Genomic DNA, 23,960 nt, shown 5'->3' with positions numbered 1-23,960 from the left:
TCTCCTTTTGTGACCATGTATGTGTATGCTTCTTTGTGTGATTTTGTCTGTATAGCTTTGCTTTTACCATTTCTTCTAGGGTTCTGGCTGTCCCTTTTTTTTGTTTGTTTTTTTTTTTGTATAGTTTTTATTTAGGGCTTGTTATCATTGGTAGATTTTTTTTGGTTTGGTTGCTCTCTTTCTTTCCTTTTTCTTTTCTTTATTACTTTTTAATTTTTTTATTCTTAATATTTGTTTTTACTTTAATAACTTTATTTTATTATTATTTTTTCTTTATCCCTTTCTTTATTTCTCCCTTTTCTTCTGAGCCGTGTGGCTGACAGGGTCTTAGTGCTCCGGCTGGGTGTCAGGCCTGTGCCTCTGAGATGGGAGAGCCGAGTTCAGGGCATTGGTCCACCATAGACCTCCCAGCTCCACGTAATATCAAATGGCAAAAGCTCTCCCAGAGATCTCCATCTCAACATTAAGACCCAGCTCCACTCAACAACCAGCAAGATGCAGTACTGGACACCCTATGCCAAACAATGAGCAAGACAGGAAAACAACCCCACCCATTAGCAGAGAGGCTGCCTAAAATCATAATAAGGTCACAGACACCCCAAAACACACCACCAGACGTGGTCCTGCCCACCAGAAAGACAAGATCCAGCCTCATCCACCAGAAGAAAGGGACCACTCCCCTCCAACAGGAAGACTACACAACCCACTGAACCAACCTTAGCCACTGGGAGCAGACACCAAAAACAACAGGAACTACCAACCTGCAGCCTGCGAAAAGGAGACCCCAAACACAGTAAGTTAAGCAAAATGAGAAGAAAGAGAAACACGCAGCAGATGAAGGAGCAAAGTAAAAACCCACCAGACCAAACAAATGAAGAGGAAATAGGCAGTCTACCTGAAAAAGAACTCAGAGTAATGATAGTAAAGATGATCCAAAATCTTGGAAATAGAATGGAGAAAATACAAGAAACGTTTAACAAGGACCTAGAAGAACTAAGGAGCAAACAAACAATGATGAACAACACAATAAATGAAATTAAAAATTCTCTAGGAGGGATCAACAGCAGAATAACTGAGGCAGAAGAACGGATAAGTGACCTGAAAGATAAAATAGTGCAAATAACTACCACAGAGCAAAATGAAGAAAAAAGAATGAAAAATATTGAGGACAGTCTCAGAGACATCTGGGACAACATTAAATGCACCAATGTTCGAATTATAGGGGTCCCAGAAAAAGAAGAGAAAAACAAAGGGACTGAGAAAATATTAGAAGAGATTATACTTGAAAACTTCCCGAATATGGGAAAGGAAATAGTCAATCAAGTCCAAGAAGCACAGGGAGTCCCATACAGGATAAATCCAAGGATAAACACGCCAAGACACATATTAATCAAACTGCCAAAAATTAAATACAAAGAAAAAATATTAAAAGCAGCAAGGGAAAAACAACAAATAACATACAATGGGATCCCCATAAGGTTAACAGCTGATCTTTCAGCACAAACTCTGCAAGCCAGAAGTGAGTGACAGGACATATTTAAAGTGACGAAAGGGAAAAACCTACAACCAAGATTACTCTACCCAGCAAGGATCTCATTCAGATTCGACAGAGAAATTAAAACCTGTGCAGACAAGCAAAAGCTGAGATTTCAGCACCACCAAACCAGCTTTACAACAAATGCTAAAGGAACTTCTCTAGGCAGGAAACACAAGAGAAGGAAAAGACCTACAATAACAAACCCAAAACAATTAAGAAAATGGTAATAGGAACATACATATCGATAACTACCTTAAATGTAAATGGATTAAATGCTCCAACCAAAAGACACAGACTGGCTGAATGCATAGAAAAACAAGACCTGTATATATGCTGTCTACAAGAGACCCACGTCAGACCTAGGGACACATACAGACTGAAAGTGAGGGGACAGAAAAGATATTCCATGAAAGTGTAAATCAAAAGAAAGCTGGACGAGCAATTCTCATATCAGACAAAAGAGACTTTAAAGACTATTACAAGAGACAAAGAAGGACACTCCATAATGATCAAGGGATCAATCCAAGAAGAAGATATAACAATTACAAATATTTATGCACCCAACATAGGAGCACCTCAATACATAAGGCAAAAGCTAACAGCCATAAAAGGGGAAATCGACAGTAAAACAATCATAGTAGGGGACTTTAACACCCCACTTTCACCAATGAACAGATCATACAAAATGAAAATAAATAAGGAAACACAAGCTTTAAATGACACATTAGACAAGATGGACTTAATTGACATTTATAGGACATTCCATCCAAAAACAACAGAATATACTTTCTATTCAAGTGCTTACGGAACATTCTCCAGGACAGATCATATCTTGGGTCACAAATCAATCCTTGGTAAATTTAAGAAAATTGAAACCATATAAATTATCTTTCCCGACCACAATGCTATGAGACTAGAGATGTCAATTACATGAAAAAAATCTGTAAAAAGTACAAACACATGGAGGCTAAACAATACACTACTTAATAACCAAGAGATCACTCAGGAAATCAAAGAGGAAATCAAAAAATACCTAGAAACGAATAACAATGAAAACACGATGACCCAAAACCTATGGGATGCAGCAAAAGCAGTTCTAAGAGGGAAGTTTATAGCAATACAATCCTACCTCAAGAAACATCTCAAATAAACAACCTAAACTTACATCTAAAGCAATTAAAGAAAGACGAACAAACCCCCCAAAGTTAGCAGAAGGAAAGAAGTCATAAAGCTCAGATCAGAAGTAAATGTAAAAGAAATAAAGGAAACGATAGCAAAGATCAATAAAACTAAAAGCTGGTTCTTTGAGAAGATAAACAAAACTGATAAACCATTAGTCAGACTCATCTTTAAAAAAAAGGGAGAAGACTCAAATCAATAGAATTAGAAATCAAAAAGGAGAAGTAACAGCTGACACTGCAGAAATACAAAGGATCCCGAGAGATTACTGCAAGCAACTATATGCCAATAAAATGGACAACCTGGAAGAAATGGACAAATTCTTAGAAATGCACAACCTTCCGAGACTGAATCAGGAAGAAATAGAAAATATAAACAGACCAATCAGAAGCACTGAAATTGAGACTGTGATTAAAAATCTTCCAACAAACAAAAGTCCAGGACCAGACGGCTTCACAGGCAAATTCTATCAAACATTTACAGAAGAGCTAACACCTATCCTTCTCAAACTCTTCCAAAATATAGCAGAGGGAGGAACACTCCCAAACTCATTCTAAGAGGCCACCATCACCCTGATACCAAAACCAGACAAAGATGTCACAAAGGAAGAAAACTACAGGCCAATATCACTGATGAACATAGATGCAAAAATCCTCAACAAAATACTAGCAAACAGAATCCAACAGCACGTCAAAAAGATCACACACCATGATCAAGTGCAGCTTATCCCAGGAACGCAAGGATTCTTCAATATATGCAAATCAATCAATGTGATAAAACATATTAACAAATTGAAGGAGGAAAACCACATGATCATCTCAATAGATGCAGAAAAAGCTTTCGAAAAATTCAACACCCATTTATGATAAAAACCCTCCAGAAAGTGGCTTAGAGGGAACTTACCTCAACACAGTAAAGGCCATATATGACAAACCCACAGCCAACATCGTTCTCAATGGTAAAAAACTGAAAACATTTCCTCTAAGATCAGGAACAAGACAAGATTGTCCACTCTCACCATTATTATTCGACATAGTTTTGGAAGCTTTAGCCACAGCAATCAGAGATGAAAAAGAAATAAAAGGAATCCAAATTGGAAAAGAAGAAGTAAAGCTGTCACTGTTTGCAGGTGACATGATACTATACACAGAGAATCCTAAAGAGGCTACCAGAAAACTTCTAGAGCTAATCAATGAATTTGGTAAAGTAGCAGGATACAGAATTAATGCAAAGAAATCTCTTGCATTCCTATACACAAATGATGAAAAATCTGAAAGAGAAATTAAGGAAACACTCCCATTTACCACTGCAGCAAAAAGAATAAAATACCTAGGAATAAACCTACCTAAGGAGACAAAAGACCTGTATGCAGAACACTATAAGACACTGATGAAAGAAATTAAAGATGATACAAACAGATGGAGAGATATACCATGTTCTTGGATTGGAAGAATCAACACTGTGAAAGTGACTATATTACTCAAAGCAATCTACAGATTCAACGCAATCCCTATCAAACTACCAATGGCATTTTTCACAAAACTAGAACAAAAAATTTCACAATTTGTATGGAAACACAAAAGACCCTGAATAGCCAAAGCAGTCTTGAGAAAGAAAAACGCAGCTGGAGGAATCAGGCTCCCTGACTTCAGACTATACTACAAAGCTACAGTAATGAAGACAGTGTGGTCCTGGCACAAAAAACAAATATAGATCAGCGGAACAGGACAGAAAGCCCAGAGATAAACCCACACACATATGGTCACCTTATCTTTGATAAAGGAGGCAAGAATATAAAATGGAGAAAAGACAGCCTCTTCAATAAGTGGTGCTGGGAAAACTGGACAGCTACATGTAAAAGAATGAAATTAGAACACTCCCTAATACCATACACAAAAATAAACTCAAAATGGATTAAAGACCTAAATGTAAGGCCAGACACTATAAAACTCTTAGAGGAAAACATAAGCAGAAGATCCTATGACATAAATCACAGCAAGATCCTTTTAGACCCACATCCTAGAGAAATGGACATAAAAACAAAAATAAACAAATGGGACCTAATGAAACTTAAAAGCTTTTGCACAGCAAAGGAAACCATAAACAAGAGGAAAAGACAACACTCAGAATGGGAGAAAATAGGTGCAAATGAAGCAACTGACAAAGGATTAATCTCCAAAACTTACATGCAGCTCAATATCAAAAAAACAAACAACCGAATCCAAAAATGGGCAGAAGACCTAAACAGATATTTATCCAAAGATGATATACAGGTTGCCAACAAAGTCTTGAAAAGATGCCCAACATCACTAAGCATTAGAGAAATGCAAAGCAAAACTACAATGAGGTATCACCTCACACCAGTCAGAATGGCCATCATCAAAAAATGTAAAAACAATGCTAGAGAGGGTGTGGAGAAAAGGGAACCCTCCTGCACTGTTGGTGGGAATGTATATTGATACAGCCACTATGGAGAACAGTATGGAGGTTCTTTAAAAAACTAAAAATAGAACTACCATACGACCCCGCAATCCCACTCCTGGGCATATACCTTGATAAAACCATAATTCAAAAAGAGTCATGTACCACAATATTCATTGCAACTCTATTTACAATAGCCAGGACATGGAAGCAACCTATGTGTCCATCGACAGATGAATCGTTAAAGAAGATGTGGCACATATAGACAACGGAATATTACTCAGCCATAAAAAGGAATGAAATTGAGTTATTTGTAGTGAGGTGGATGGACCTAAAGTCTGTCATACAGAGTGAAGTACGTCAGAAAGAGAAACACAAATACCATATGCTAACACATGTATATGGCATCTAAAAAAAAAAAAGGTTCTGATGAACCTAGGGGCAGGACAGGAATAAAGAGGCAGACGTAGAGAATGGACTTGAGGACACAGGGAGGGGGAAGGGTAAGCTGGGACAAAGTGAGAGAGTGGCATGGACATATATACACTACCAAACGTAAAATAGATAGCTAGTGGGAAGCAGCTGCATAGCACAGGGAGATCAGCTCGGTGCTTTGTGACCACCCAGAGGGGTGGGATAGGGAGGGTGGAAGGGAGACACAAGAGAGAGGAGATATGGGGTTATATGTATAGCCGACTCACTTTGTAATAAAGCAGAAACTAACACACCATTGTAAAGCAATTATACTCCAATAAAGATGTTAAAAAATAATAATATAAAATAAAATAATTACTCTTTTCTCAGCCTCACACACTTTGAATCTTGTTTCACATATATCGAAAGAGACAATATTTCAGATAAAGATTACAATACAGGGTAATATTGTGATACAAAAATTACAGAATTTGTTAAAAATCTGTTAAAATCATGCAATCAATGTTTCAAAACTGTAACTAGGAAGTAAGGTACTATCGTTGGTATGCTTTATCTGTAAACTTTAACTGTCTTCATAAATCCTACTTCTTGGTAGGTCTGTTCTAACCAAGATACGTATGTATTGCTTCTGGTTCCAATGGGATCTTAGAAAAGCATTAGAGGTTAAAGAGCATGCTGGCCCCCTTAGTGCCTGTAGCACCTGGAAGCCAGTACAGTACATGGTGCAGCGTGTTCCCTTCTTGGTTTATTTCATCAGGAAGCAGCCTCAGGAAGTTTTGCCAATGAACCGATTGTGCAAACTTCTACATCTTCCGATGCACATTCTGGGTCCTTATTAATAAATCTCATGGAGTGATTACCATTTGTTTTCCTCTTATAAATGACATTCTTTATACATGTGACCTTCATGTCAGGTACAAATATAAAATTATGCAGAAATCCATTTGATGATTTAATACATATTCATTAAGAGTTAGTTACAAAAATACAAATACTCAAAATAGCTTGATGGCTGTAAATTAAACCATTTTTAACAGGTCATTTGATAGAATATTCATTTAACCCATCACTACATACTAATTATAGACACACACGAAAATTTTATCAAGACTTACAGTGTATAAGAGTCTTTTGGAAAATAACCCCAAACTGAATCCATAAAAAGTATTATACCTGAGCAATGATTTGTTCTCCATCGTTGTATACTTTGGTGCCTATCACATCTACCACTTTCAGGCGCTCAGAAACCTATAAAGGAAAAAAAGATAATACCCTTGATAATACTGTATTTGTATTTAATAATACAATTACTCTTGTATTTGATAATATAAATGGGTTTGAACTGTGGAGGTCCACTTATATGCAGATTTTTTTCAATAAATATACAGTGGGCCCTCTGTATCCACAAATGTGGAACCCGGGGGCTAAGGAGGGACCAGTGTGAGGGACTTGAGCATCCGCAGATTTTGGTATCCACCGGGGTGGTCCTGGAACCAATCCCCGTGGAAACACAGGGACAACTATATTAAACAGACTAATCAGGTAGGTAATCGTAACTATTTCAGGGGTTTAAAAATGGTAGCCTATAGGCCAAATAAATTGAGCCGTGTGTGGGTTTGTGTGCGCGCATGTGTGTGTTATATTAACTGCCAGCATTTTAAACAAGTTTTTCATAAAAACTTAAATTTCCAGCTTCTCTTGAAGAATCAGGGCATTCAGCAACACTCAGCCCTTATTTCCATGCAGCAAAAAATAAACTCTGGTGGACTAGCAGCTGCTTCTTTAGATGGAGCACATGTTTTCAAGTTTACCATTTCTTCTTTTTATGTACCTAGCTCTGAAGGCATTTGAAGTTCCAACCCCTGACCTATTTTTATTTAAAGATATCTACTGCTGGAGAAGATCAGCTGCCCAATATGCATTCTGAAATGTGGCCCGAATTGCTTGCTACTCGGTGGATACTGACAAGCCAACAAAGAGACATGTTAGCAGACTGGTCCATCAACTCCAAGGATTCTGGCTGAGATGCTAGAAGGATGGCATTGCTTTCGCTAAGGTGGGGAAGAGAGGGAAGAAGGTTTGGGATGTGTTAGGTCTGAGATGTCTTTTAGACATCCCAGAAGAAATGTTGAATATGCAGTTAGATAAATGAGCTTAGTGTTCAAGGGCAGGGCCTTGCCCGGTGATGTCAATTTTAAGAAGCATCACCATAATAGACATTTAAAGCCAGGGGATTTGCCAAGTTCACCGTGTGAATAAGTGTAGCCTGAAAAAAGAGAGACCTTAGAGTGTCAATTTTAAGAGGAAAGGAGGAAAGGAATAAAGAAGGAGAGGCCAGTGAGGACACTCTGTATTTAGATGACCTCTTCCTATAAAGGCTCTTGCCTACATTTATGTGATTAGTTTAAGTCTGCTTTTAGATAGAGACCACACATAAATCTGCTATAGATGCTCCTAGGGGTCTATTACTTGTAAATGACAAAACAAATGCAGTTACAGGCAGTAAAAGAGATACTAAGCTATAAAAACACTGTAATCTTTTCAAATGAAAATATGGATAGATTATTATTCAAAGAAACCTTCTACAGAACTAAGTATTTCTAACAAAACAGAATCTTTTAAAGCAAAATAAAATAAAAGCACAAACATATACTTACTTCCAAAGATTTAAGAAATGGCAGTGACTCAATAAAGCTTTCATACATTTTTCTCTTTTTGGCATTATTTTTTACAATTATCCTCCTGAAGGTTACCCTGTCCTAAAGGCAGAATATCAAATACAAAGATAGTTAAAAGGTAGACTTTATGGAGAAAGAAAGTTTGAAGAAATAGTTTCATTTTATTCCCTGTAAGGAACAAACAATAATTGAAGATTTTGAAATAGAAAATTAACATTACTATCCTTCTAATATGACTCATTTCAGATTTTTATTTCTTTAAGCAAAAATATAGAACCATATTCATGTTTTTTAAAGAAAGCAAGTTTACTTTTTATTCAGAACAGAGATCTGACCAACATGTAACTGGCGGGCTACACCCACTAGGTGGCGCTGTCGCACCATTTAAAAAATATACCAGCTCCTTGCTGGGTTTCCACCCCCAGCTTTTTGAGATACAATTGACCTACAGAATATTGTGGAAGTTTAAGGTACACAACATGTTGATTTGATATATATTGTTAAATGATTACCACAGTAGGGTTAGTTAACACCTCTATCACCTCACATAATTACCACTTCTTTTTTGTGGTGACAACGTTTAAGATGTACTCTCTTAGCAGCTTCCAAGTATGTAACACAATATTGTTAACCATAATCATCATTTGTACACTGGATCCTCAGAACTTATTCATTTTATAACTGCACCGCCCCCCACCCCAGGTCCTGGCAACCACCATCCTACTCCCTTTCTATGAGTTCAAACTAGCACTGAGTTCTTTTGCTATAGATAACAGCCCTGGAGTGTTACAATTCGGTGGGACATGACTAGCATTGTTTTTGAGGTATAACTGGCATACGACATTATATTAGCTTCAGGCATACAACATAATGATTCAACATTTGTACATATTGTGAAATGATCACCACAATAAGTCTAGTTAACATCCGTCACCTCACATAGTTACAGAATTTTTTTTCTTATGATGAAAACTTTTAAGATATACTCACATAGCAACTTTCAAATATACAATACAGTATTATTAACTGTAGTCACCCTGCTGTACATTACATCCCCAGGATGTATTTATAACTGGAAGTTTGTACCTTTTGACTCCCTTCACCCATGACCAGCATTTATATATAAAAAAAAAAAAAACAGAATAGGAAATCTGAGTGTGCATCCCTTTTAGTAAAATGTTGAGTTATATATTTATTTCAGTTATACACAAAGGCACACACACACATGCACTGGTGGTGACATTTCCTAATGTGTTTCTTGTGGGTTGCAGTAAAAAATACATGAAAACCAGTATTAGAAAATGGTTTTAAATCATGAAAGTACAATGTAAAGAGATGCTGAAAAATTATTGACTTTAGAGTTTCTGTCACCTTTTTTAAAAAGGTGCACAGAAAAACTACAACTTTCTTGAGTAGACTCTGATTCCAGTGTTTATCATGCTCATCATTCTAAAATGTCCCTATGTTTATACTACTTAACCTCAAAGATACCACAATGAATTAAGGAACTAGAGAAAACTTCAAAGGTAACGGCTCAAAAAATGGTTTTCCTACAAATTTTATATTTTAAAAATTCCTACGAAACATTATTTTAGTTCTCAGTTAAGAGCCCCTAGAATTATGTTACTTCAGCATACACTGATAACTATACCATCTTAATATAAAATAAAATTAATTGGGATATGTTCTTTAATTAGTAAATTACTATGCCAACACATTAGGGCTCAATTTAAATGAACTCATAGGATGGAGAAAAATACCAGTGAGGATGTAAGTCTCTAGGTAATTAAACATCCTGTTCTCCAATTTAGTTTACTACAATTTTATAAGGGCTGTAATTTGGACTTGTTGTACTCTTAATCATTTTTTTTAAAAGAGAAAAAATTTCAAGATAATTAGTAAAAATATTGAAATAATTTCCAAGTCTGGTTCTGCATCAGAATCAGCTGTTGTGTTTTTTTAAAAAAAGGTTTATTCTAACATCCCAGACTTTAATGACTCAAAATCTCTGCATATAGGACTCTATGATAACCTGTATTTCGTAAAAGCTCCCCGAGTGATTCAGATAAATAATCAGGTCTGGGAACCAGATGCAAGACCATTTTATGAACAGAGTTTACTGCAAAACAGAGAAGACTAGAAATAGGTTAGCAATTTAGAAATTAACCGTAATGAGCTACACAACTCAGGAAAAATTTTCTATTAGTGGCCCACCTCTTCACACCCACTGTGACATATAAATAAAATCCACAAAGTCCCATTTCAAATGTTTTCATTCTAGTCATTTCAATCAATCATTGCCCCTCTGAATCACCGGCATGGTCTTACAGATCAGTTGATCCCCCAAGGCTAAGAGCGACCTAGTCTTATTTACAAAGTTAAGACTATTCTACAAAGGACTTTTCTCTTGAGATTTGCTTATCTTTACACCTGCACTTATGTGGCAGAGCTCCAACCTGTTGGTCTTAAAAGCAAAATCTCTTTTCTACTCAGCTTTTGCTGAAAGGGGGCGAGTTAGGCGAGCTGCTAAGAAAGCAGGTTCGAAGTATTAATTGATTATATTATGATAATTTTTTAAAAACACCTACTGCACTTATGCACATCCCCAAGGTGATCATCACAAACTGCCCACTTTCATAAAGCTTGAAACATGTACAGATTAGTAAAAAAAATCTCTGAAAATGCTTAATCCTACCTGAGAACGTAAGTATCACACGCACTGGGAAATGCTGGGCCTTTGTCCCTAGTTTAAGGTACCTTCCAGGGCTGAGAACTTTCAGTATTCAAAGGCCCAACCCGCTAAGTGTGTGACCTTGTTCCAAGGACCTGCAGGGAGAAGCCTTCCTTACCATGTGACAGTCTGACCCTGGCTGGCAACCCTATCAGGATGATTAAATTTTAAATGATACCTTCCTTAATGAAAGAGATAGAGACCCGAGGCTGTGAGGGCAGGCAAATGCTTCCTAGGGGCCAAGTCCGCTCGGGTTTGGAGTGTTTATTTTGCTGGCTTTGGGTATTCCAGTCTTTGATAACCCTTAAGACACTTCAGCTCCCTTCTACCTGAAACAATTCCAATTTTGCTTCCACCACTTAAAAAGTGACTCATCACATTTTGAATAAGTAAACAGCAACTGCCTGGGTCTAATAAGAAGAAATGCACAATATGTCGTTTCTCTGATCAAGAGCTATTTTTATCAGTTGGATCCACGTCGGAGTCAAAGGCTGAGTGGTGACTGAATAATGTGTAACTTCTCTGAAGCTACAGTCCTTGGGAAGGAGATTGTTAGCAAACTTCCTGTTACTTCAACCTCGTCTCCCTCCACAAAAGGATCTGAGAGAAATAACCGAGTAAACGCATGTCAAAACTATAGGATGGGATGTTTTCAACAATTTTAAAAGGAAATACAAGTATTGTCAACACTCCCTTTAAATCAGGGCTGTTTAAAGTGTGTTCTGGGCACCGGCAGCCACTGGTGTCTGCTGGGAGCTGGTGAGAAATGCAGAACCACAGGCCTCATCCCAGACCCGGTGAATCTGAATCTGCATTTTAACTGGATTCCCAGGTGATCCCTAAGCACCAGATTAAACACAGTCCAGAATCAGCTTGACTTGGGTCGGCTACTCTGCATCCTAAGATCATCTATGAAAAGAATCTCCCTCCCTCCCAACCCAAATTTTTTTTTTTTTTAATATTTATTTACTTGGCTGTGCCGGGTCTTAGTTGCGGCACATGGGACCTTCGTTGCAGCATGTGGGATCTTTAGTTGCGGCGTGCGGGGGTCTTTAGTTGCAGCATGAGAACTCTTAGTTGTGGCATGCAGCATCTGGTTCCCTGACCAGGGATTGAACCCAGGCCCTCTGCACTGGGAGCATGGAGTCTTGGCCACTGGACTGCCAGGGAAGTCCCCCAAACATCTTTAAACCAACTTTTAAGTCTTGCAGAAACAGCACCGTTAAGAAATTTTCTTTAAAAGCCCAGGTCTGAGGGTCCCAACCCTGAGAGTCTGATTAAGTTTGTCTGTGGGAGGGCCTAGGTAAGAGAATTTTCTTTTTTAACACCTCCAAGAAATTCTGACGTGCATCCACGTGAGAAGCACAGCACCAAGTATGTTTTCTCCACACGGCCGCTTGGCAATGCAAAGTTGTTACCAATCCATTTACACAGCACGGACAGGCTCAGTTCATAGTGGTTTCTCAAGCATGCATGAGAATCACCCAGTGGGCTTGCTCAAATACAGACTGCTGGGTCCCATCGCCAGAGTTTCTGAGTCAACGGGCCTGAATCAGTAAGTAAGGCGTCAACTTGCATTTCTAGCAAGTTCCCAGGTGATAGAGATGCTACAGGTCAGGGGCCCACACTCTGGGAACCACAGATGATAATATTTACCCCAGACAGCTATCTGAAAAAAGAGCACTGAAGCCTTTGTGTGGCTGGTTGGTTTTTAAGAGTGAGTAAAAGAGGAACATTTTGGATCTGAGTGTCTTTCCCACGGCCAGTAGGTTAAACTCCTGACTCAATTTAGGAAAAGAACATGAAGATTTAACTCAGCACAGTCCTAGTGTCCAATAGTTCAGCATCTAGTAGTTGCTTAATAAATTCCCTGATGACTGATGATGATCCCAAATAAATCTACTTATTAGAACTAAAATACTGTAGCCACCTGGCTTCTGTCATAATGATTTTTACAAATGACATTCAGGTCAAATAAATACTTCACTCACCAAGCCCCACAGAGCACCGGGAGAGGTAGCAGTGATTGTAGCTGCTCTGGGCGTATTGTACATTAAGGCCAGTTCGCCAAAACTCCCACGATTGTCATAGTTGCCAACACACCTTCCAACACCATCACATTTCACGTAGATATCAAATGTTCCTCTGTTGCACATGTGAAAAAGAAGACGTAAAAGTAATTCAAGTAAAATCTCATCACGATGAAACATGAGCCCTGGGAAATACAACCTCATTCTTTTTTAAAAAAAAAAAATCATTTATTGCTTAGTCTTATTGCTGGGACATCATAACACATTCACCCAGTTAAAATTTAAATGTCTAGAAGGGTGAATAGCGCCCTGGCCCAGCCATTCAGTTTCCTCCCAGATCCGCCACTGCCCCCAGCTTCTTCTACATCCTTGAAGAGGTCTTTACATCGGGGAGAAGCAGGAAGGAGCTGGCTGGGTGCACTGGGAGCCTTCCGCAGGCACAGTAAGGCAACAGGGGTCCTCCCTGAGACGCAGGACACGCCCAAGGGTGGCAGCTGAGGATGGGCTCTTAGTTTCCTTTCCCCTCTAATGACAACAAGGAATACAAGGGCATCAATATGTGGAAAAGACACCACCAGTTCCAGACAAGCAGGAAGAAGAGAGCATCCACGGGACGAGGGTAAGGCCCATCCATGTGTCTGTTGTCTCATCGTCTGGGGCAAATGAGACTAAACAACAAATATTTAAGGTATTGAAATAAATGATAAAAATATAACTAAGACTGCAACCAAATGCAATATGCCAAGACAACCACCTGAAGGAATGTGTGTGAGTCTGCTGACTGCAGTGACCTCTGAATATAAGAATTGGGGAGGATTCTAGGGACATTCACTGTGTAATTAGAGTTTTCGTTTCTAAAACGAATATGTATTACTTTTGAGATCAGAAGAAAATAATTTTTAAACAGAATATAGCTCTAACAATCTGGTCAGACACTGCTGTACAGTACTTACAGGGTCCTTTATAATCTACAGGAGGGGCCGGCAAGCTGAGGCCCAAGACTGGCTGCCTGCTTCTGTAAATCAAGTTTTATTGGAAAGACAAACACACCGGCGGTTTCTGCATTCTCTGTAGCTGACTTGTGCTATGACAGCAGAGCTGAGTAGCTGCAACACAGATCTCATGGCCCAGAAAGCCTGCAAAATTTACGCTCTGGCTCTTTATACCATCTGGCCCTTCATGTTCGACTGACCCCACAATCTAAAAGTGGTAGAAATTCAGGCTAAATATCTGATCCTGGTCTTTTTATAGTCTTTCTGTGCTTATCTTTTAATTGGGTTTCTTCTCCTAGGCAAGTAAAACAGTCACTGCACTGCATATTATCCAGACCCTATATTTCTGGAAACTGCATTCTTGTTGTGGAGAACTGGTTTTCCACGTACTGTATCTTATCAGAGAACACGGTTTCAAAGGCTTGCTGAAACACCTGTGAGGGCAGACAGGAGAAATTCTTTGGCTTTATTTTGTTGGCTAAACTCTAGCAAAGACAAAACAGGGAGTGCTTTTAAGGTTAAGAAAGGATTATGAATAGTAAAGATACCACAAAAGCAAACACATAAGATATTAGAGACAAAAGATATTCATGAATACGAATAACTGGCTTTTAATATAATTCACAGCTAGAATGGCTGTTTCAGGGATACCCTCCAGAATTTGTTTCATGAATAGTTATTTTTCAAGTATAGATTAATTTTTCTATTTGTACTCTTTACACGTTTGCACGAAAACTGTTTTCTATGTTTTCTACTTTGAATAGGATAAAATACACAACAAACGTGTTGACGAGAAGTATAGTGAGCTACTAGTCCGGTTGAAACCGTATCAGTCTAAAACTCTGCTAAAATACCGTGTGCTGCATTTTCATATAGATTTCTCCCCTGAGAACATGAAGCCCTGGGCGGGGCAGAGCCACGAAAAGAGCACACACAGTGGCCAGGAGACCCAGATGCTGGGTCTGCTCCACACTCATCATCTGGGTGACCTTCGCCGACTCGCATCACTTCTGTGGGCCTGAAAACTGTCATCTGTCGAAAGGGTGACGAGGATCTAACTGAAAAGGGAAGGTGCTATATACAAACGTAAGGCGTTTTTATAGTCAAAATACCTACTAAAAGAAAATTATTCCTGTACTACCTTTGGGGTTCGCATAGACCCCTACGATTCAATACGATTAAACAGCTGAGTGAATTTCTGAGGTGTTTCGTTGATGAAAGTTGTTAATGGTACAAGAATCATGACTTTAATTTACATGTGGGACAATTCTAAAATCATAGAGTCTAGCCCCAGCCCTGGCTAGTGCAGCTCTCCCGGGTCACCACGGACTTAGGAGTGAGGGACTGAGGGACTCAGAGAGCACGTGCTACTAATGCATGAAAGGTACCACCCACAGAGCCCAGATCAGGGAACAAGTGCTAAGCAGACGGGGGCGGGGGGGGGGGGGCGATTTTCTGCGGAGCCTCTGAGTAGAACACAACTTGGCCCAGAGAAGCAAATGTAATCCGACAAATCAGGCTGGGAGATGATTTGTGTTCCATGCAAACAGGGCGGGCGTTGGTGGTGGTGGGGTGCTTGGGGAATCCAAACGTCTCATCAACACCTCATCACCATGTTACAGAAGTGCAGAAATGAAGACTCAGTCCAGGCTGCGCACCTTTTACATCTTAGGGTTGTTACCTAAGTATTGCTAAAAGCACACTGTTCTTTTTTTTTATGTTATTTTAATTTTTTATAGCTGATTTTAATTTTATTTTTTGATACAGCAGGTTCTTATTAGTTTATACACATCAGAGTGTACATGTCAATCCCAATCTCCCAATTCATCCCCCGCAGCCACCCCGCTTTCCCTGCCTGTTGTCCATACGTTTGTTCTCTACATCTGAAAAGCACACTGCTCTTGGATGAAGTCAAGCACAACTTAAACGTTCTGAAATTAGATTTTCAATATAAATGCAGGCCTTCTCACTTAAATAACTTCTCTACAGAGTTATTAACAGACAAATATGATAATGCATGAACAATTTCTGGAAAGACACGCAAATTACTCACTCTGCTGATTAGATGATGCTAAAGCAGTAGGAAGAGAGACTAACTTTTCACCTTAGGCCCCTCTGAAATACCTGAATCTTTTAAACCATTAGCATGTTTTACTTCATTAAGTAATAACAGAAGAAACTTTTTAGAAAACATAATAACAGACTGAGTTATATGGATTCAATATCCCAGATGTTGTATTATGCTGCTATTCTCACAGTAACAGCCATCTCTAAGTCTGTAACAGGCATCACTACCTCTCCATTAGAAGTTAACAAATGAGGAGGCTCCCAGTAAATGACAGATTTCTAGATTAACCAAAAGTCACCAGTCTTCCATACACTATGCCTCTTTCCATGATGTAGCACGGTTTCACTGCATGGGTTCACTGTAGGTGTGTAGGGCCAGTTACACAGGAATAAGGGTAAGGAGGGAATAGCAATTGTCGTACATTAACCTGTCAGGCGTTATAATAGCCACTGAGATTTCCGCAAAAGGTTCATTACCTTTCAGCAGTGAAGTTACACAAAACTTACCTATCAATTACATAAAAGTTGTCGCCATCATCACCTTGATCAATTACATGTTCCCCTTCTTTGACCAATTTTTCAAACATGGCATCTAATACTTGAGACATCTGCTCCTATTTTTCAAAAAAGAAAAGACAATCTTGGTTTATCTAGAACATGTTTAGCTTTATATTTAAAGAACCATAATTAGCTTATACTTCTGTGAACAAGCTCAAAGAAATGGAAATATCATCACTGCCATTAAGTCTTGTCAAAAAAAAATACACAGAGGGCTTCCCTGGTGGCGCAGTGGTTGAGAGTCCACCTGCCAATGCAGGGGACACGGGTTCGTGCCCCAGTCCTGGAACATCCCACGTGCCGCGGAGCGGCTGGGCCCGTGAGCCGTGGCCGCTGAGCCTGCGCGTCCGGAGCCTGTGCTCTGCAACAGGAGAGGCCACAACAGTGAGAGGCCCGCGTATGGCAAAAAAAAAAAAAAAAAAATACACAGAATAGTCCTCCTCACCACATACAAACCAGATAATTATATATTTACTCTCATATTCAGTACCTGAATAAAAGTAATTATAATTAGCCTATTTCAGAATATTTGCAACTATCACTACTTTAATATGAAAAATTAACCACCAAGCCATCATATACCTTGTGAAATATAACCTTAGCAACTAAAATGATCAAGTTAATAAAGAACTACTGCAAATGTCTTTTAAAGATACCTAAACTTTTAAAAAACTTCCCTATAGAGATTACCTAAATATTTAGTGAATTTAAATCCTGACTCCAATCCTTCTTGGTTTAGCACTAAAAGCAAAATAGAAACCAAACCAACAAAAGCAAAACCAAAAAAGATTGTAGCCAATATTCCACCACTATCTTTTGTCACTAAGGTTCTCTTCAAGAAGCAACCATATACCACCCTAGGACAGATTTATTAAAACTGAAGCCAGAAACATCAAACCTATCAGTCAACAACTATTTAAAAATTTTTATTCTGCTAAAGTGTGCTTGTCAAGGCTTAAGGATAAACCTTACCTAGTGAGAATAAACTAGGAGGCAAAAGAAATCTTTCCTCAGAACAAATACAGGAACTATTCAAAAACCTCTGAATAGTTAAAAACAAATGGATATGGAGAAACAGTATGGTGCACAGTAACAGGAAAGTCAGAAGTCATAAGAAGGCTTCAAGTAACTCCCAGGCCAAAATCAATTAGTATTATAAACAAGTTAAGGAGCTGAAGACAGATCAGAGGGTGAAAAAGATGCAAGTGGAAAACACAAGTTGAAGAAACAAAATATTCTGGATCAGAGCATGAACAGACCATGTGTGATTCTCTTCTTTTTGAGACGCCATTAACATTTCATAGAGACTATCAAGGTACGACTCCACAACCATGAAGAGTAGGAAGGGGAAACTGGAGGGGAGATTTCTAGAGCAAAGGGAAGTTAAATGGGGGCAGAGAGAGCATGCAGCCCAGAGAAGGGCAGGTGGGCCTGCAGTGTGGAGGGACTGACCACCTATCAGAGCTCCAGAGGCTCCAGACTGGGAAACACCCGGTCCGGTCAGAACGGGACTGAGACACAGCTGAAACAGACCGATTCAAAATCCTCCACGATCCGTTGATACCTTCCTTCCAAATGCCTCAACCCTGAACACAGAACACCTGGCAACCAAATATTAACCCCAATTCTTCCCAGACAAAAGATCAGAGTCAGGTTCTTGGGAGAAACTAAATAAATAAGAGAGAACTAGAACAGCTACTGTGAAGATTGGTGCCCTGGAACAAGCACCTTCACTTGCTGGGATGAGGGGTTCCCCCATGTTAACGGCTGGCCCCCTGTCACTCAACCAGCAGGACACTGGTGGACAGTCCTGCCATACTTATTCAGGGCTCCACATCAGCTTTCCGTGGCCCCTCTGGCAGCCTACAAGACTAATATAAACAGCAGTGTGACACCAAATGAGCTAGAAAATTCAACAACAGTGATGAGCTTTCAGCAAGTTCTACTTTGTATACCCAGAGATGTTCACACAATGTTATATCCATGAGATGAAAAACAGGCTATTTAGAAAAAGAGCCAATCAGAGAAAAATGGGTAAGTTGAAAACTGAAAACATGATTACCACATTTTTTTCTGCCTTTTAAATATTTGATTTTTGAGAGCAGTTTTAGGTTCACAGCAAAATGGAGCGAAAAGCATAAAGAGTTCTTAACCCCCTGCCTCCACCCAGCCTCTCCCTTACTGTCAACATCCCCACCAGCAGGTACATTTATTACAAGTGATGAACCTACACCGCCATCATTATCACACAAAGTCCGCAGCTGACATCTGGGTTCACCCTTGGTGCGGTGCTGTACACCTGGTGCGTTTTGACAAATGTGTGACATGTACCCCCCATTACAGAATTTTCTTGTAAAAGAACTAAGAAGGTAAATTAAAATAAAAACTTCAAAGAAAGTCGACAGATGAAAAGACAGAAGCTCCAGACAAAGTGATATTAGAGACAACAAAGGGGAGAAAATCATCAAAGAAATACGCAATGAATTTTCCAGAACCACAGGATGTAAGTTTTCAGACTGAAAGGGCTCACTCAAGGGCCCGGCACAATCAAGGACCAGAACCTCCACACACACACGACAGTGTGGTTTTAGAACATCAAAGATAGAGATCTGACCTGCAAAGCTTCCAGAAAAGGGGGAAGGGGCTCTTAAAAACACAAAAAGATGTTCAACTTCTTTCAAAATAAAGAGAAATGCAAATCAAAATTGAAAGGAGAGACCCTTTTTCACCTGCCAGATTCAGAAACATAAAAATGTTAGACTAACACACTGGTGGAGATGGTGTGGGAAGGAGGGTTCCTCCGGCAGACGGCTGATGGGAACGGGTCTCAGAGGGCGCACTGTCAACAGTCGGTATCATTTCAAACACGCTACCCGTCACCTCACTATTCCTTGTCTAGGAAGTTATTCTATAACACATTTGTGAAATGACATGTGCATGGGCATTTTTCACTGCAAAATGTGCATTGTAATAGCAAAGAATTGAAAACTCAAGTTTATCTACAGGTCTCTGGATAAATAAGTTTGATACATCCATGATTGGAAAGCTATGCAGCTATTAAAAAAAAAAAGTATGGATTTTAAGACCCCTGTCTTCTACTGGAGTTGCTGAAAAGCACGAGAACACTCAAAGAAGGGCAATCAGGAAATCTGAAACCCTGATGTAGGAGGAACTTCAGGGAACACATGCTATCTGCAGCCACAATGATGATGTCGGTGATTCCAGAGGCCAGGACTGGGACTGCTGGGTGGAAGTTTCTGGAGATTTTGGAACAATGTAAAGACCTGTCTAAGAAGGACAGCTCTCTAGCAGTGACAGGGCAAAGAGATGAGCTCCCTGTTCCTGTCAAGACAGGCTCCCCACCTTCCACATGCTGTCAAAAGGGCTCAGTGGTTTTCAAACTGTTTTCTGGAAGCCAGAGATTTTGAGGAGGTGCTTCAGTGATCGATTCTGTAAACAGCTGATTTTTTTAAACCATTTTTTAGAATTGAAGTACAGTTAATTTACAATGTTGTGTTAGTTTCAGGTGTACAGCAAACTGATACACTTATACACATACATTTCAGATTTTTTCCCCTTATAGGTAATTGCAAGATATTGAATATAGTTCCCTGTGCTATATAGTAGGTCCTTGTTGATTATCTATTTTATATATAGTAGTGTGTATATGTTAATTCCAAACTCATCCTTAAAGTGTGTTCTAACCACTAAATATTAAAACTAAATAAATCAACATGTTCGGATGGATTACATATACATTTTTTATGAAGTAAAATTTCATGTCACATAAAATTAACCATTTTAAAAAGTTGTGCAACCACCACCTGTACCTACTTTCAAAACGTTTCCGCAAAAGGAAACCGTGCGCCCATTAAGCAGTCATTCCCCATTCTCCCCTCCCACTAGGCCCTGGCAGCCACCAATATGTCTTCTGTCTCTGTGGATTTACCTATTCTGGATATTTCATATAATGGAATCACACAATACATGATCTTTTGTGTCTGGCTTACTTCACTCATTATAATGTTTTCAAGGTTCACCTACGTTATAGCATGTATCATACTTCATTCCTTTTTACGGATGAATAATATTCCACTATATATATATACGAACACACACCACAATTTACTTACCCATTCACCTGTCGATGGACACTTGGGTTCTTTCCACCTTTTGGCTATTGTGAATAGTGCGACTATGAACATTCATATACAAGTATTTATTGGCACACCTGTTTCAATTCTTTTGGATCTACACCTGGGAGTGAAATTGCTGAGTCATATGGTAATTCTATGTTTAACTTTTTGAGAAACGGCCAGGCTGTTTTCCACAGTGCTTGGACCATTTTACTTTACCACCAGCGATGTACCAGGTTCCGATTTCTCCACATCCTTGCCAACACCTGTTATTTTCCTTTTTAAAAAAACGATACCCATCCTAGTGGGGGTGAAGTGGTATTTCACTGTGGTTCTGACTTGTATTTCCCTAGTGACTAACCATGCTGAGAATCTTTTCATGTGCTTATTGGTTATCTGTATATCTTCTCTAGAGAAATGTCTATTATTCAAGAACTCTGCACATTTTAAAGTTGGGTTGTCTGTCCTTTTGTGGTTGAGTTCTAAGTGTTCTTTCTATATTCTGAATACGAGGCCCTTCTATAAAGCTCTTCTAAGAGTTTTATAGTTTTACAGCTTACATTTAGGTCTTTGATCCATTTTGAGTTAATTCTTGTACTTGGTGTGAAGTAGGAGTCCAACCTTGTTCTTTTGTGTGTGGATACCCAGTTGTCCCAGCACCATTTATTGAAAAGACTGTTCTTTCCCCAGTGAATGATCTTGGCATTTTTGTTGAAATCAAATGGCCATAGATGTATGGGTTTGTTTCTCGACTCTCAACGCTATTCCATTGTTCTGTATGTCTATCCCTATGCCAGTAACACACTGTTTTGTTTTTTTTTTGCGGTGCGTGGCCCTCTCACTGCTGTGGCCTCTCCCGTTGCAGAGCACAGGCTCCGGACGCGCAGGCTCAGTGGCCATGGCTCACGGGCCCAGCCGCTCTGCGGCATGTGGGATCTTCCCGGACCGGGGCACGAACCCGTGTCCCCTGCATCGGCAGGCGGACTCTCAATCACTGCGCCACCAGGGAAGCCCAACACACTGCTTTGATTACTGCAGCTCTGAGGTATAAGTTTTGACATTGGCAAGTGTGAGTCCTTCAACTTTGTTCTTCTTTTTCAATATTATTTGGGATGCCTCTTCTTGTATATACAATGTTAATACATTAGACAACAGCAAAACGCAATGTGTTTTCATGGTTTAGCTTTATAATACATAAATGCTACCAATTTAAACTTTTATAAAAATAAATACTGATAAAAATAATTTTAAGAAAGAATATGAAAACTCTATAAATACAGCTTACCTGTTAGAAAAAAAAAAAGAACTGGGTAAGAACTCTACGTGTAGAGTTTGCTGCCACCAAAATTTTAAAAAGAATATACTTGTATATACATAAAGTAACCCTACAAAAATATGCACGATAGTGCTAAAAGAACTTGGCTCCTGAGAAACTGGATTGCTGGGAGACAGGGATGGAAGGGAGATCTCCTTTCACTGACTACTCTTTTGTTCCTTTTGAATTTTTGTAAATTCTATATGCATACTGATTTAAATTTTTTAATTAATTGAAAAACCAAACTCTCCATTTAAACAGAGAATATAACATTACATCTTCATGTGGGTAAGAAAAACTTTGGGAAGAAAGATGGTGATGGGTTTGCAGGACGTGGCTTTCATCCCCTCCCTGGATTCCCGTGTAAGCTCTGGCACCTATGTGTGAAACAGCAGCCAGGGCTGAAGACGAAGCCAACGGGGGGCAGTAAGACAGTGCCTTCTCGATGTGCTGCTAATTGGGAGTTCATCAACCCAGGCGACATACGGTCACCTATTAAAATTATGAAGTTTGATTAAATGGTTTACTAACATTTTATTTTGCTTATTATTTATATTTCAACTCGTTTAGAGCAGATGGAGGGGGACGATCGGCTTTATTGATTAGCTAGGTCTAGCCCTGAATGTCAAGTGGAGAAAAAGATGAAATATAGCGCTATAGTAAATTTTTTTTTTGTTATCTTGGAATTAGCTGCCTTTTAAAACGTTATCACGCTTAAGAATTTGTACATGGATAAATGAAAAAGTAATCCCTGATAAAATACAGAACATCTATTTCTTTTAGAACTTCTCTATGTGACAGGTGTCTCTTCTAGTCAATCAAAATGTAATTTCCCCATAATTATGCACAGAGTGAAAAGAACGTAGGAAATATTCAATATGCAGAGGCTTATCTCGGTGACTGACAGCTACTGTAGGAAATCCACATCTTATTCGCCTACAGAATGTAAATTAGAGACTGAGCTCGGTAAAAGGGCTTTGACTCCCTTAAAAAATAACAATTTACTCTCCATTAATCAAAGAGCCTATCATATAGCATAAGAAGATTATTTCAGTTTGCCTAAAATTAGAAATATTTCAGAAGAAAAATGGCCTGCTGAGTCGAGCATTAAAATATTCATGAAAAGAATATCTTCAAAGAGGTTAATAATTATAAATGCTGTGCTCAGTGTATGAATATACAGAACTCTAAGGAAAACTGTTCTGAGGTCTAGGAGGTGCTAGATTTTCAAGCTAAACAACGCCTTGAGGAAAGTCAAGTGAGATAGTGGATGCAAAGCCAAGACTGTTCTTCTTGCCGGTTAGTAATTACGGCTTCCCCTTCCTCCTTCCAAGTTTTTCCATTTCAGGAAACGGTACCACCTCCGCTGCCAGACACTGGGGGTCATCCGAGACTATTTCTGTCAGGTCTCGATTCATTCAGTCAGCAGGTACCAACTTCTGCTCGTCCTGAGTATTTTATGAAACCATCCCTTCCCCCCTTCTCCTTAGTTGGGCGCGTTTCTTCTCCCTGGACCGCAGCACGGCTCTTTCCTGGATCCATTTCCTGGCACGGAGGGCAGTGCGGTCTCCTCACTGAGCTCCTTTCCTTTGTTCCTGACCTATCCGTCTCTCGCCTTTAACTCCACGCCCTACCCTGCCGCCACAGTGACCTCAGACACACCTGACTGTTACTTTCTCTGCTTAAAATGCTACTGTCTATAGTATGTGTCCACTGCCATGGTGCTCCTTCCTGACACGGCGCGCACGTCTGAGCCCCGCCACTGGATGTCTTTCACTTTAGACTCCAGCGTTAACGCGCTCTGTGCTTTTCGTTCAACTTGCGATTTCCAACTCATTTTCTGAGGCTCGTCTCAGGTGGCCTCTCCAGCTTCCTGGATCC

General features: G+C 39.4%; 1 protein-coding gene across 1 annotated transcript in view; it reads right to left on the bottom strand.

Annotated features, from left to right (window-relative positions):
- Nucleotides 1-23,960, bottom strand: part of PRKAR2B (protein kinase cAMP-dependent type II regulatory subunit beta) — a 111,221-nt gene that overhangs the window by 7,641 nt on the left and 79,620 nt on the right. Inside the window, exons 5-8 of the mRNA XM_060156206.1 lie at nucleotides 16,578-16,684; nucleotides 12,973-13,126; nucleotides 8,230-8,331; nucleotides 6,746-6,820 (exon numbers count right to left, since the gene is read on the bottom strand). Coding sequence (XP_060012189.1) covers nucleotides 6,746-6,820; nucleotides 8,230-8,331; nucleotides 12,973-13,126; nucleotides 16,578-16,684 — 438 coding nt within the window. The remainder of the gene's footprint in view (nucleotides 1-6,745; nucleotides 6,821-8,229; nucleotides 8,332-12,972; nucleotides 13,127-16,577; nucleotides 16,685-23,960) is intronic.

The sequence above is a fragment of the Lagenorhynchus albirostris genome, chromosome 8 (genome assembly GCF_949774975.1).
Source record: "Lagenorhynchus albirostris chromosome 8, mLagAlb1.1, whole genome shotgun sequence".
In the NCBI taxonomy this organism is placed as follows: domain Eukaryota; kingdom Metazoa; phylum Chordata; class Mammalia; order Artiodactyla; family Delphinidae; genus Lagenorhynchus; species Lagenorhynchus albirostris.
The sequence above is the reverse complement of the archived record's forward strand: the minus strand, read 5'-3'. Positions and strand labels throughout refer to the sequence as shown.